Below are 16,274 nucleotides of genomic sequence, written 5' to 3'. Positions count from 1 at the left end.
TCTTATGGGACCACCATTGTGTACATAGTTTGTCATTGAGTAAAATGTCCCTGTGTGGTGCACGGCTCTGTTTACTTCAGTTCCCAGTGCCAGAGATATCATTTCTAGCTTTCAATAAAAACTTACAAGGCCTGCTGAAAGTCAAGAAAAATAACAGTCTGAAACAGCCCAAATGCCCATCAACCGACAAAGATAAAGATGGATGAAGATGTGTTTTTTCAAATACAATGGAATACTACTCTGCCATAAAGGATGAGCTTCAGACATTTATAGCTACATGGATGTACCTTGAGACTACACTGTTAAGTGAAATAAATTGACACACATTTGAGTGCCACATTGTTTCTCTGGTGTGAGAAATGGAAAGTGTAAATAAGGACTAAAATTGGGAGACTGGATCAGTAATGTTCAAAAGTTGTGGGTTTCTTCCTATTCTGGGCAAGGAGGAGAGGTCATTCCTATGTCTGGGACTGAATGAATGTTTGAGACTTTGCCTAATGGGAAAGACATCTTTGGAATGGCATTTCCTAAGTCACGGGGAAGAATCCACAAAGATGACTAGATGGGGGCTGTGTTTAAGAATGGTGCCTTTGAAATATCAGTGATCCCAGAGTCTGGTTATCTACCCAAAGGCCTGCATTTTAGCTTTTTTTTAACATCCACTTAATCTGGCAGTCTGAACCCTTTTCCCAAGCTGAACTCTTGACTTTCATGCTCTGAGAAAATATCCCACAGGACTGGGCCCTCTATAACCATCTGTCTTCCTTCTAATCTATGTAAATTTCTGCAGTGGCTATCTTATATAAAACACAGCAAAAATTTATTGTACATAATTTCTATTAAATGTTAAAGAAAACATGAAAAAAAGAAGATAGAGAAACAGGAAGTAGGGAGAAGTTCTAATAATTCCGCAAATTATATATTCAGTGGTTTCAAAGATATTTCAATATATACACTAATTTGTTTCATAGTTCATTGAAAAGAAAGTTTTGTGCTATTACCTATTTTTTTGTTTTTTGTAAGAGTCTTTTTTGTCTATGACTTGTATTCTAACATTTTGGCCATTCTTTTAAGATTCTGGTACACAGTGTATTAACTAATATTATTCTTTAATTTGTTATGAAATTTTGCTTTATTTTTTCCTAGAAGAAGACTATTTTTAAAAAATATTTTCATGGTCTGGGGATTTAGCTCAGTGGCACCACACCTGTCTTGCAAGCACAAGATCCTGATTTTGATCCCAGGTACCAGAAAAAAAATTTTTTTTCTTTATTAATATCTATTTGTATTACACTGAAATAAAAATAAAATGTCAGATGTAAAAAATAAAAGTAACAATCTGAAGAAACAAAGCAAGCATTAAATCTAGGCTCAGACATGATAGAGATTCTAGAATGATCAGATACAGAATATATTTGAGCCAGGGCCAGGGATTTAACTCAGTGGTTCCACCACCTGCCTCGCAAGTGTAAGGTCCCAAGTTCAATCATCAGTACCAAAAAAAAAAAAAAAAGAATATATTTGAGCCAAAATGCATCATCAAACAAAATGATCTCACATTTATAAAATACTGCATCCAATACTTCATCCAGCAGGACACACATTCTGTTCTACTCACATGGAACATTCACAAAGGTAGACTGCATTCTGGATCATAAAACACATCTTGACATAGTTAAGGAATAGAAATCATATGAAGTATGCTCTCAGACAATTGAACTGAAACAGGAATCAATAATCCAAAGATGGCCAAAAACTCCCTAAAATATGTGACAATTAAAAGCACATTTCCAAATAACACATGGGTCAAAGAAGAAGTTTCAAGAGAAATTTTAGAGAATAATTGAACTGAAGGAAATTGAAAAGGCTGGGGAATGTAGCTTAGTGGTAGAGTGCATGCTTAGAATGCAGGAGGCCCTGAGTTTGATCCTCCAATATGCCCCAAGTAAATAAATAAATAAATAAATAAATAAGAAATCAAACTTTGTGGAATTCAGCAAGAACAGTGCTTAAGGGAAAGTTCACACATGAAATGTACCTATTAGAAAAGAAAGATCTAAAATCAATATCTAAGCTTATAACTAAGAAAACTAGAGAAAGAAAAGCAATGTAAGGCTAAATTAAGCAGAAAGAAATGAAATATCAAAAATTAAAGTAGAAATCATGAAACTGAAACCATCAAGTCATTAAAACAAAAGCTTCTTCTTTAAAAAGATCGATGTAACTGATAAACTTCCTCCTAGGCTAACCATGGGAAAAGAGGGAAGACACAAATTGCCAATACCAGAAATAAAAGAGGAGCCACAACTTCTGGTCTTAGAGAGGGTAAAAGGGTAATAAAGGAATAAGATGAACAACTCTATGCACACAAATCATAGCTGCGATGAAGATAACCCCTCCCAGAGTGCACTGCTATTGTCTATCGTTATGTTGCTGTTGCTGCTGTTTGGTGACTTTCCAGGATGAGTTCTCTTTGTGTGTAGTCACTGGTGTCTCTGCTCAGTTAGCCAAAGAGCCCCATAATGACTGCACTGAGATTTTCTTTCTTAAACACTTTAAACCAGTAAGAGTGCCAGCCTTTGCAGAGGGTCTCTATGAGCTTGAGAAATGCCTTCGGTGCTCCACCAGGAAGTTTACAGCCCTGCCTTAGCTTTCCTTCTCGTACTTGAATAGAGAGCCTCAGCATCAGCTAGAAGTGAGAGACTGGGACCTTCTCATGTCTTTCCTGGGCATACGCACAGCCCTTGTAATGGCCATGACCTTTGAGATTCCCAGGAAAATGTTAGAGCTTTCCAAAACCCCCATGAGGCATCTCATGTGCACCTTCCTTTTAAATTTTGGTCAGCCCCTTGTAATTCCCAAGTGACATTGCTGTCATAGCTGCCATGATGTTAAACAACTGCCACTGATCACTTCCAACCAACACCAAAGGAATAGGGCTCTTCATACACAGTGAGCTCTGACTCAGGTCAAGTGAAGATAAGCTTGGAATGGAACTTTCAGGGAGCCATGACATAAGTGAAGTGGTGACAGTTCCTTAAGGATGGAGCTTCAGGGGAGCTCCAAACACATTATATCCTCCAGTAACTGTTAGGCAACTCATCATCACAGCTACTATCACTCCAAGGCTGTTGGTTTTCAAGACTAGTGAAGCTGGAACAAGGAGGATGACAATAGAACAAGTTAAATACCATGAAGCTCTAATTTTCTTAAATAAGCACACCTAAGACTGTTGTAGGCCTTTAGTTAATGTCTCTCCATAAAAGTTTATTTTAACCATTTTTTCCAGTATTCTCATTGCTTTAATGGAGTAAGCAGGCTTTTGGAGGCCTTCACTCTGCCATCTAAAAGGGCTTCTCTCCAATTCCCCATTTTACTGGTATAGAAACTAAGGAAGGTGATTTGTCCAAGTTAATGAAGTGCTATGGTTTAGATTTTAAATGTTCCCCAAAGACCCAGGAGCTAAAGCATTGGTCCCTAGCCTTTAGGGACAACCCCGGTGAGATCCCTGTGTACAATAAACTCTTACCCTTTGTAGTGTGGCATACTGCTTCTCTGCCCTTGTGTTATTTCAACAGCCCCATCATGAGACCTTGATAAAAACCACAAAAGTAGAATGTTTGCACAGAAGATAGAATTGTTACCAAGGCCAAAACCTAAATGAAGTCTATAGCTAAACTTGCTGTTAGTTGACTTAAAGATCATTAATTTTAGAGATCACACAGCAGAGCAATACATCATTAGTTTCCCACTAATATTTTTATTTTTTTATTTTTTTGGTACCAGGGATCAAACTTGGGTCCTTGCACTTGTGAGGCAGGCAGCAGAACCACTGAGCTAAATCCCTGGCCCTAGTTTCCCACTAATATACAGATAACACCTCCATCATGTGGCTTGTTATAACAGTTGTCTAGGTTTCCTTCCAGGGCCCTGAAGGCCACTTCTGCTGGAAACACTGACTCTTCACTTGAGCCTGTAGATAACACCTCCAGCATGTGGGCTATGGTAACAGTCCAGGCGGCACTTTCCAGGTGCCAAAACAGTAACTCTTTATTTGAGCTTACATATGTCTTGACAGGTGAATAGGATAAAAGGCTTGGCTTTTGTCTTCATATTGCACAAGTCCCCTTTGCTGCCTTAACTTTGAGTCAGACTCAGCTCTGCATTTAGATATGTTAGTTGCCCAATAAAGTTGGCAGCCCAAGCACCTAAAGTCCTTTAGCACTGTCTGAAGGCCTAGACTGAACCACAAGGTCAGGTGTCTCCCCAGGATGATGGCACCAGCCATAAGTCAATTCCTAGGACAAGTTGATTGAGACTACCCAGTGGCCGTGGCCCAAAATATGCACGAAGGCAAACATCCTTTTGAAATCAAGTCCCTGGCCAATGGAAAACTTTAGCCCGCTGCAGCAAATCAATAAAAACTTGCCTTTCCCTTTGTTTAGTCTGATCTGTCTCTTAATCAGTACTGCCTCCTTTCAGCTCCAGCTGAAGTCAGGGAGCTCGAGCTAAAGTACAGGTGAAGCATTGCCTGTGTGTGTTCCTGACATTTGGCTCCATTTGGTTTCTATCATTTCCATGCCAAAAGATTTCATCCCCAATAACAATCTCATGGCAATATTGGGAGATGGTGGAACCTTTAAGGGGTGGGGCCTGTGGAAGGAAGTCAGGTCACTGGAGGCTGCTGGTAAATAGATATGAGGGTAAAGGACTTTTCCTCCTTACTCTTCCTCCCAGCTGCCATGAAGTAAGCAGTTTCCTCTGCCATGGGCTCCTGCCAAGATGTGCTGCCCTCAGCACAGGCCCAAAAGCAACAGGGCAAGTGTGCATGGACTAAATACTCTGAACCAAAATAAATCTTTCCTCCTTTTAGGCTGATTTATCTCAGTTATCTGTGACAGCAACAGGGAACTGACTACTATGGGAAGCTAATGAAAGAATCTAACAGAACAAAACCCTGCCTCTGGCTTCTCTGTCCTGAATTCTGGGTTAGAATCACTTGAGGGAAGAAGAGAATTTATTTTGAAAAGTCCACAAAAGGAAATAACTTTCCCCTATCTCCGTGTATGCTGCTGTTATCAGTGGCTACTTCACCAGCACGAGGCCTTACACTCAGGAGGCTCATGGGGAAGAGAGGAGAGACAAACTTTAGTGAAAGTTGAAGAACTAAAAGGTGCCAGAAAGAATTTGGGATTAAGCACAAGACAGAAAAACACCTTCCCCACTTAAGCCCTGGGTAGAAAGGGATGGGTGAGGTCACATGCATCAGGCCACCCAGTAACATTTCCACTAGGGCACCAGTGGGAGCTCTGCTACAAGGACAATAAGCCAAAGAGAGTGCCACTCTCCTCATCCCTGGACATTGACAGGAGAAGCAGCAGACCCCAGAGTCTACTCTGAGTCTACACTCACTAGTTCCAAAGACAAAGAAGGGGCTAGGGATTTAGTTCAGTGGTTCCTGTGCCTGCCGCGCAAGCGCAAGGTCCCAAGTTTGATCCCTGGTACCAAAAAAATAAAAAAGAAAACAAAACTCAAAGAAGAAGCCCTTGTCCGGGAACTCCTCCAACAGCCCCTTGACTAGATGCCCCCTCCTCTCACTGCACTTGTAGATGAGCTCACGCCAGACATAGCTGTAAATCTCCTGGGTCGTGATGTGCTCCTGGGGCAGAAGGGTGGCATTAATGAAATTGGAGACCTCCACCAAGAGAAAATGAAAACAGAGGTAACCAGTTATTAACAAAGCTGCTTCATCTGAGCATCAAATTCCATGGCCAGGATGGCAAGACACTGTCAAGAGAAGAGAAGGAACACAGCATTCTCAGTCTCCTGTCTGCCATGTTGTCAACTATAATCTCATGGTCTGTAACCAAAGTAAAATATATATATACACATATACATGTGTGTATGTGTGCATATATATATATATATATATATATATATATATTAACTGACGTGCACTGAAAGAACTCTTAGGCTACTTAAAGTAGTACTTCCATTCTGATTGGTGCCGCATGTTTATATAGCTATGTCTTTGTGGGCTCCCATCTGTCCTCCACAGCATCCTTGTACATGAGGACACTGGTCCTGGAGAGGGAGACAAAACACTGCCCTCTCTCAGAAGCTGGGCTGCCACTTGCTGCTTCCACATGATCCTAGTTGTGGGGCAAGGATTCCAGGGCTTGTCCCATGGGAAGATTGCTGATAGAAGCATAACAAGTATCTGTCCCACCTCCCTCCTATTGGGAGACTGCAGCCACATGCTTCCCCTTGATGGCCCACAGGAAAAGCCTGTCCTGGGTACACACTGATGCTGTGGCTCAGCAATCCCTCATCCTGCAATGCTGTGGGATGGAATTATCCCTGTCTGCAAATGCTGGCAGTCTTCCCACACTTATGTGCCACCCCTGTAAATCTACCACAAACATGAACAGTTGCGGTGTCATCACAGATTCCTAGAAGCCACTGAAAGCTGCAAAGTTTTGCTCCATCATTTCTCCAAAGTGTCAACTAAGTCAGCTAGGAGGCCATCAGACATGAATCTCTCCCCATCCCTGACAGCTGCCTGTTGCTGATTCCTCTGAAGCTTCATCTTTGAACTGGGACCTGGATTAACCCTGATCCGTGCCCTCTCTGCTCTTAAAAGCTTCCTAAAGAATGCCTCTTTAGAGGTGGCATCTCGTTCAGTGACATCTAAAACTGCCCAATTTTATTTTTAGAGCCTGCCTGCCCCCAGTCCTTTGTACACAGGACATCTAGGTGTCAGTGGGTCATGTCTTTGTTCATGGGCTCCACAGAGGGCAAGGCCCCTCACCTGGGAGCTGTCATGGCTGAAGATGACAGAGCTGAGGTCCCCACAGTTAGAGTGTTTGATGAGATCCTCTGTGACATAAGGGATCTGAAGCCTGCCCACTCGCAGGCTCTCCTGCTGCAAGAGGGTCTGGTTCAAACCAAAGAAGACCTAAGAGAGAAGGGAGAAAACACAGGTCCCTTTTGAGTTCACTGGCAAGGCAACCGTTTGCTTATAGCCTCACCTCTGTCCTCATTAGGTAAGGACACTGCTGCTAAGAACAAGGGGGACTGTGAATCCTGGATGGTCCAGAGAAAAGGACAGTCCTGCCCAAATCAGCCCAAACAGATGCCACTTGGGGAACTGCCCTAAGAGGGACACAGACAGACTGGAACTCTTCCTAAGAATGACCAAGGGCTGAGGAGACCTGAGAGCTGGCATGTGAGGAATGAAGGGCTGAAGAAGGCAGGAGGTGGGGCAGAGAGGGTCCTGGGGACACACAAACAGACCCACACACCACTGGGTTCCAACTACAGAAAGGCCTGGAGCCGACAGATACAACAGGGCTTTCCAAGTTCTCAGTGCAGCAATGCCAGCTGATGGAGTCATTAGAGCTATGGGATATTAAGGAAAAGCAATTTGGGAACAAAGGGATTATACTTAAGGAACTTCTGAGTCTTTGACACACTAGTATGCAGTGTGATTTTTTCTGAGCAGGAAAAGAGTATGTGAGGTTTCCAAATTTACTTGAAGTACATATCACAAGACAAATGTTCATTTATGAGGACAATCTAGATTCGAGGAATTTTTCTGAGCTGGGAATTCTTCCTGGCACTGGAGAGCAGGTGAGAGAGAGGTGATTGTGACATCAGATGGGGATTGGGACTGCCACCTCCATGAGGCTCCCAGAAACACTTTAGATCCTGTGGCACTTTCTAGTTCGCCCCAGTACAGATGCAGACATGTAATCTCCGACAGCTGCTTTTGCACCTGCTGCTCAGGTATCCCATGTGCAGGACACTGCTTGGCTGAAATATTCTTTCCTTTGCTGAAACACAAACATGCTCAGTCCACCTGAGCACGCTGACCATGAGCACTCTCCAAAGACAACACAGCAGAGGTCTCGAGTCACCAAGGAACCCAACCCAGCTTAGGATCTTCTATCACACATTCTCCTCCCCATTTTGATTGTCAAAGGGACCAAGAGGTTTTGTAATTTGCTCTCCACAGGCTACTTCAGCATGGACTCACCTATGTGCATGCATCTTGTCTCAGTCCATCTGTGCTGACACAACAAAACACTATGACTGGCCACACTTCCTCGAAAGGGCAAGGTCCTGAGCTCAATCTCTCATACCAAAATAAATAAATAAATAAATAAATAAATAAATAAATAAATAAATAAATAAAACACTAAGACTGGGTAATTCATAAGGAATAGAAGCATGTAAAGTCCAAGATCAAGACATCAGCATGTGGTCTGGTAAAGGCCTTCTTGCTGTGTCCTTACATAGCAGAAAATAGAAGAGCCAGCCCAGGGCACAGTGAAGCCACTTCCATGAGAGCCTTAACCCTTTCCCAAGGGAAGAGCTGCCATGGCCTAATCCTTCCCTAAACGACCCACTGCTTTATGCTATCACATAATAATTTAGGCAGCAGCTAAATTTCACAGGGGACACATTCAATCCCCAGCACCTCTCTTTCTACCCTCCAACCTCCCTCAGTTACTCTAATAGTTGCTGTTCCTGTCATGCACCCTTAACCCAAGGCTAGGGGCAGATCCTTTTTTGTAAAAGCCCCTCTCTCCTCTCTTCTCTGACACCCTCCCCTTCTCTCTCCAAACAGCCCCCCCCCAGCCTCTCCTGGGAGACTGCTCCCCTGGGCTCCGCAGACCAGCTTCTTCTATTTAGGGACCTTCTGGGCCATATTGTCCCACCCTCTCATCCCTGCATGGGTGAAGCCAGAGCTGAGCCAGCAGCCTGCTAGGTTGTGCAGGATCACAACCCATAATGGCAGAGAATGGCTAATGACTTCAGATTAACTGAAGGAACAAACTTTAGCAGCCCAGAAGGGGCATTAGGAGGCACTCACCAGGTATGTCAGGCCCCAGCCAAGGTCTCAAACAATTGTCTCAATCTAACTCATCCAGGCCACATTCTCAAAGTCTGGCTGGGTCACACAAATGCCTGCTGCTGGGCTTTGCTGCTCTCCTAAGCTTTGGACACATTTGGGCTGCCTGCTGCTCATACACCTTCCTCCAAGAGCAGTCATGGATGTTTCCATTGTTTTGAAGGTTTTCTTGGCACTTGGAGAAGTGTGAGCCACTCACTCTAATAGACATGCCAGTCTGCAAACTAGGGAGACCTGTTTCAGGCACATCACAGATTAAACAAGAATTCGATTTATTCAGTCCAGCCTCGACATACTCATATGTCAAATTCACCTTGAGACATTTCCCCTTCCCATGAGAAGCTTATAAAACCTTGTTAGAATGTTTGTCTTTTATGTTTATTTTTGACGGTTAAGCTTTAAGAAATTTATATCCCAGAACTAAGCTAATAACAATAATTTTTTAGTGTTTAGTAGGTACCAGGGCCATGCTACGTGCTTAGTTTATCTTCTCACTAATCTCCTCAATATCTTAAGATGACAACTGTTGGTAAGCATATTTTAAAGATGAGTAAAATAAGGCTTAAAAAAGAGACCTCAAACAACTTGTTTACAGTCACATATCTTGGCAAACCAAGGTAGAGTTTGACCTTCACTAGTATGTTGTATGTTAGGGTATGGTTCTACCAAGTGGCAATAATTGGCTTTTGGTAGGTAGTCTATTTTAAATTGTTGGCAATTGAAACACCACTTGCTGGTCTTCTTTCTTCTGTACACTTCCTTCTTTCCTACTTTTGTGTACTATGTCCCATGATATTAAAATGGTCAATGGGAGTTTAGTGCATTATGATGATTCCAGGTGTCAAACATTTCCCTATTCAAGATTATAGACAGTCCCTGGCAAAAGATGGACATCCAGAAAGTGCCCATTAATGAGAGTTCCCTGATCTTGTGGTCTTCAAGGATCAGAAGACCTTTGAACAGCAGAATCAGGTGAAAGACACAGGCAAAGACCAGAAAAATACCAATAGTGATTCTGGGTTACTCTAGGATTCTGGAAAATGAGTAACAGGACAAATATCATCAAGAATATCTATGACAACGGGGTGGATGGTAAAAGATGTTATAAATGTTCATCCTGGTCAACTAACAAAAAACAGAAAGAATCAATGCAAGTTACAGTGCTAAATGATCCTGAAGTTTGTCCACTCATTCCTTCTTCCATTCATAAATTCAGTCAATAAATAGTTGCAGGGCCAGGGATTTAACTCAGTGGTTCCAGCACCTGCCTCACAAGCACAAGATCCCGAGTTCGATCCCCAGTACCAAAAAAAAAAAAAAATAGTTACTGCAGAGCTACATTTAAAACACTGGAGAGATAGCACTGAACAAGGAGGCCAAGATCCTTGTTCTTATGGATCTAAAATTTGACCTAGAAGAGTGGATGCTGTAATGAAGAATCCAGGAAAGAGGGGTGGAAAGGAAATCTGGTGTATCACAGAAGCCTCTGAGAAGAGAATAAAAGGCAGAGGCCCAAAGTCAAATGTTTAATCAGTGATTTCAAACTTGTCAGGGTGGCCCATACACAGGCACACAGAGAGGTCACCTTGGGTCACCATCAGGCCACACTAGGAACAGGTATCTTTCAAGGAAGCTTCAACATTGGACTGTGGAGCAGAATGGGTGCCAAAACTCTTTTGTTGCTAAACACAAGAGAAATGTGTGTTTTCCATCTCTAATACAACTTCCAGTAATTGCCATAAGACTCCCTCTACAGCTGCTGCAAATGCTCCAAGCAACTGCCCAGGGAAGCATGGTTTTACCATCGTCTTTCTAATCCCTAACCTCTTCTGGAAGGCCTTAAGCATCTTGCAGATTAAAACCCAGCCCCAGATAAACTGAGAACTAAGACGTCAAGACACCAGCTGAGCGATGAGGGACTGGGTCCCCTGGGCTGGAAGAGCAAGGATCCTGACCCCATGCTGGTACATCCCAAACACAGTAGTTGCTCTCTCTCCACTAAAAGCCAGAGGAAAGCTCAGGAAAGGGGCTCAAGGACAGTGTGGCCCAAGGTCATAGAGGAACCAGCCAACTCCCATATCCCACTCTGGCTTAACAGGGACATGGTGATGACTAAAGCATTGCATATGCTTAAAGGGGAAAATGTGAGACTGAACAACAGTTACTCCATTTTGTAATAGGGCCCCAACTTGTCTGCTTCTGTTATGGATCACCAGGTAGACATCGAGTTCCAGGGATGTGCTTGGTGTTGTGCCAGGAAGGTCTGTTGTGTGCGTAGTGTTCCATCATGCTTGCCCAACTCCATATCTGAATATGTTATTTTAAGAACAATCTGTAAAAGGTCTGTTTTATCCCTCTCCTCCGCTTTTGTATTTCTGCTTGCCAACTTCCCTCTAACATCTCCTATAAAAGGACCTCAGGCTCTGAGCCTTTCGCCTCTCTAAGCTTGGAGCTTGGAGAGTGCCGTCTGGCCAGACTAATAAAGGTCTGTTTTACAACTTATCCGGTGTGTTCCCTCCTGGATGATCTTCACTGTAGTCAGCTCCTCAGAGCATTTGGTAAGGCCCACGGTCTTACAAAAGCTCTTCCTGATACAAACTCAGCCTCCTTGAACAAAGACTGAAGATAGGTTCTTGAAGGAAAAGTCTGAGTGAGGTCAAAGGGCTCTCACAAGGCTTCACTGCACCCAGAATACCCTCTATGAATCAGGGTGCTTGCCAGCCTGCCATGCTGCACAACCAGAGGGGCGGGTCACTGTCATTCAAGCTTCCTCCCACCCCTATGCTGGCAGCCCTGCAGCTGTGCCCAACAAGATCCCCAGGAAGTTTTCCTAGAAGTGTCTCCTTCAGGGCAAACCTTTGACCAAGCCCCTGGGGGAGCCATTTATGGAGAGAGGAGGAAACTCGCCTTCCACTGAGGTGCCAAATCCAGGACAGCCTGGTGTACTGAGATCTCCACAGCACAAAAAGCAATGCACAGCCCCGAACTCACCCCAGCTAACATCACTGCAGCCTGGACACAGCTTTCTCGGGCACCACTGCAACATCTTGGAAGGTCCCCTCTCTGGCAAGACAAATGACTGGTTGTTTTAAGTGATTTTCTCTTTTTGCTGTGCTTGGTGAAGCCTGAGCCAGCCTGAAAACTTTGGAGTTTCAGGATGTGCCTTGCAGTTATAGGTATATTCCTCAGAAACAGCTCTAGTAAGCTGACCCCAGACGTCTTCCATCCTGGATGGGGCATGGTCACTGACTGATTCTTCCAGAGCACAACAGGACTGGTCACAGTGAACACATCTGGGACACCAGGACTGTTCCTAGAGAACCCAAATGCCAACAGCAGGGGTCAGGTGGCCAGAGAGGAGACAGGACCAGGAAGACCCAGCTGTGTCCACCCACTCACTGCCCCCTCACCTTCTCTATAACCAACTCCCAGCTGCCCACTGCCTCCTTTTTCCTTCCTTTGCAGCTTCTGCTATTTTCTCACATTTGTGTTGGGTTCCTAAGGCTCCTGTAACAGAGTTCCTCAGACAAACTCACTTTGGCTTCAGACATGGATTTCCACAGTAATGCCACTGCAAGTTTAAGATCAAGGTGTAGGAGGGTCAGCTCCCTCTGGAGGCACCAGGTCTGGTCCATGACTCTCCCAGCTTCTGGTCCTTTGTTTGTCTGTGGCTACCCAACTGTAGTCTACACAAGAATTTCTTTGTCTCTGTGCTCAAATTTCTCCTTATAAGGACACAGTTATTTTGGGTTAGGGACCACACTACTGACCTCATCCTACTTTCATTGTCTGCAAAGACCCTGTGTATAAATATAGACACATTGTGAGGTACAAAGGGCTAGGACTTTAGCATATGACCCTGAAGGGGGTGAGGGACATAACCCAACCTATAACACAGGTCAATCTCAACTGTACTTTTTTATAGTCAATATGCATATGACAGAAGTTTGAAATAATATAAAGAAATAGATCTCCCTCCAATCACTGTTCTTTAATCACTTCCCCTAAAAGCAACCACTGCTGCCAGTGACTTGAATCTCCTTCCTTGGACAATCGCCACAGACAGATGGACAATCAATACACCAATGGACTGATGGAGAGACGGAGAGATAGATACATAGCATTATTTCTTCTAGTTCCTTGTTTTTGCCTTTTGGCCTTTAAGTAGTCAATAAAAGCCTTTCTGAGAACAAACAGGGAACTAATACGTACATTATAATGTGAGATAGACCAAACGAGAATAAAAAGTCAAAGTCTGGCAAATGGCTATCCTCTCTGGCTTTGGAAGGAAATGCAGCCTAAGATATCCTTCTCCACGAGACATCAATGACCACGGCAACTCAAAGAAAGGAAGTGGCAAGCTTCTGACTTCAAGAGAGGACACAATTAAGGTTCCCTGCAGCCCTTTAAATGAGCAAGCAAGTCAGGTCAGCAGCTCCTTAGTGCAGACACCCAGAGATGTCCCCTCTTCCCCCAACCCTACCCCATTCCAGGACCTCTGCTGTGGGCTCAGACTGTCTCTGGAGAACTCCAAGAAGAAATATAGGCAGATTTCAACAACTCAAGAGTTCAGAAAACCCAACAAAGATTCAGGCTCATTTCTCCCAGATCTCACACTACTCTCCTCTGCCAAATACAGCACCCAGATGTCTTAGTTCTCCCTGAAACCTACTAAGCCAGTGTTTTCCCAAAGCACAGATTGCAACTCACTGTCCATCACCCATTCACTCCTCTGCAGTTCAATGATTTCCTACCTTGGGCATCAGCCTACATAGTGCATCCAAGGTCACTCAATGGCCATGTATTCACCATGACAAACACAGGCACCAACCTTTGTTGGGCAACTTCTGTAATCACAGCCATGCTCCTAAGAATCTCTGCCTACATCACTCCCAGGCAATTCCAGTCAGCAGGTAGGCCTGGAAAGCACAGAGCTGAGAAAGCACACTGAAAATCTGAAGAAATGAACAGCTAACAAGTTCAACTGTTCAAGTATGGAATTCTTCTAGACTGCCGTGGGCATGTGCCATGCTAGTCAATTCCTGCCTCAGGTCTCCATGGGACCTGAATGCCAATTCCCTACACCACTCTTCTCCAGCCTGACTCAGCCTCACCAGGAGGGATGTGGGCTGTCAGGGTGCTGACAGATGCAGCCAGCATGCTTCAGCTGATAATATTGTTTTCTACAATTTTTCCATAAAAATGTATACCTTTCCATGGACTAGCTAGAAACCACTATCTAAAGTGTTAGAGGAAATAAAAAGGATCAAGATGTGGTCTATTTATGTACCAGTTCCCCATAATGACTGTATTTATGATGTATCATATACTAATAAAAAAGGGAAGAAAAAATAAGTGTTATTTCAAAAGAACTCCACATTCTAAGCTCCCAAGTACAGCTTTTGGAATGCCCGGGGAAACTCTGAGGAGAAACCCCTTTAATGCCTCTCCTATGGTTAGCATCTTGCCAAGCTTCTTGCACTGACACAGCTCTCAGTAATTCTCTCAAACAAAAATTGCCAGGCAGCTGATGTCCTCACACAGATCCTTCCCCTTCAACTGTCAATCTTAGTAGCACCAGAGGACAAAGCAAAACACACTAGGGAAGAAAAGGTGAAAAAGCACTGAAATATTAGACCTCAAGCAATCTGGAGATGGATAGACCAAGATCAAAGTCATTGGCGTAATGTATTTACAATAATAATAATAATGGCAGCAGACAGGCAGCCACCTGGTTCCACACTACAAAGACACAGAGGACACCAGACCACCAGACCAAGGTACTGAGTCCCGCTGTTCCCGGCCCAGAGGTAGGGGCTTCTGAGCCATCATCCCACTGCTCCTGGTCCAGAGGATGGGGCTTCCCAGTCACCATCCCTCCCGCTGCTCCCAGGCCACAGGAAAGGGCTTTTGGGTCACCATCCCTGCTGCTGCACGTGGCCCCTGGCCCACCTCACCCAGCTCAGAGGAGGTAATCCGTGCAGGCACTAACAGCACCCTGGCCCAGTCAAAATGAGAAAACACATAAAAAAGTCTCAAAACCAGACTTCCAGATCACCTACAGCAACCCCAAAGGGAAATGAGATGGAACACTCTGATACTCAACCATCTGGACCCACTGAACTGGCAACAAAAGGGAATCTGGAAAAAATGAAATCAGAAATAATTTCTCAGATAACAGGAGAAATTGTGCCCCTAGTGCAAGACATGATTAATAAATCTAGAGAGGAGCTCAAGAACATGATGGAATCCCAACATAAGAAACAAATGGAATCCATAAAACAGATGCAAATAGATTTCCAGGACATGAAAAACTCCATTGAAAGTCTACAGAGCAGAATGAGCCAATGTGAGGACAGAATTTCAGATATAGAACATAAGATTGCAATTAGTGACCAGAAAAAGAAAAATTGCTTCAAAATTATAAGGGAACATGAGAAATCAATCCATCAGCTGCTAGATGATGCAAAGAAGAATAACATAAGGCTGATTGGGCTCAATGAAGAAACAGGAGAGAGGGGAGATGACATAAAAAAATCTTCACAGAAATAATGGCAGAAAACTTCCCAAGCATGGGGAAAGAGCTTGACAGATAAGTGAGGCATATAGGACTCCAAATAGCCTTGATCAAAAAAAAATCTACACATAGGCATATAATTGTTAAGATTCCAGAAACACTACAGAAGAATTAAGTTCTATAAGCAGTCAGAGAAAAGAAACAAATCACAAACAAAGGAAAGCCCATCAGAATCACAGCAGACTTCTCAACACAAACCATCAAGGCAAGAAGAGCTTGGAGTGATATATTCCAAGCACTAAAAGAAAACAGCCTCCAACCCAGATTGATGTACCCTGCAAAACTATCTTTCAAAATGGATGGAGAAATAAGATACTTTCATGACAAAGAGCACCTTAGGAACTTCATGAAGACCAAACCAGCACTCCAAAGAATTTTACACAATAGCCTAGGAACAGACATTGAGGATCACAACCCCAGGAAGCAAAGCAGAATGAACCCATCTGGCATGACAAGAAATTAAATGGAAAGGGGGAGAACCCAACAAAAAGAAAAAGTCATGGCAATGACAAGTCAATACGTTTCAGTTATAACCATCAATGTTAATGGCCTCAATTCACCAATCAAAAGAAATAGACTGGCAGAATGGGTCAAGAAGCAAAATCCAACAATATGCTGCATACAAGAAACACACTTCATTCAAAAGGAAACTCATAGACTGAGAGTTAAAGGGTGGAAAACAATACCCCATGCAACAGGAACCCGAAAAAAAGCAGGAGTAGCTATCCTCTTGGCAGATCAAGTAGATTTCAAACCAACACTGATTAAGACAGATGAAGA

The 16,274-nt window shown here is 43.5% G+C and overlaps 1 protein-coding gene and 1 long non-coding RNA gene across 7 annotated transcripts in view; both read right to left on the bottom strand.

Moving 5' to 3' along the window:
* The window catches only part of Trabd2a (TraB domain containing 2A), a 28,855-nt gene extending 16,303 nt beyond the window's left edge, over positions 1–12,552 (bottom strand). The window contains 3 exon segments of the mRNA XM_013072083.3: positions 5,527–5,695; positions 6,812–6,958; positions 12,454–12,552. Coding sequence (XP_012927537.2) covers positions 5,527–5,695; positions 6,812–6,958; positions 12,454–12,552 — 415 coding nt within the window.
* Positions 1–16,274, bottom strand: part of LOC110349097 (uncharacterized) — a 127,892-nt gene that overhangs the window by 63,404 nt on the left and 48,214 nt on the right. The window lies entirely within an intron of this gene.

The sequence above is a fragment of the Heterocephalus glaber genome, unplaced genomic scaffold, assembly GCF_053883595.1.
Source record: "Heterocephalus glaber isolate CG9 unplaced genomic scaffold, H.glaber_assembly_v1.0 deba00000470, whole genome shotgun sequence".
Classification (NCBI taxonomy): Eukaryota; Metazoa; Chordata; class Mammalia; order Rodentia; family Bathyergidae; genus Heterocephalus; species Heterocephalus glaber.
Note: the sequence above shows the minus strand (reverse complement) of the source record. Positions and strands in the feature narration are given on the sequence as shown.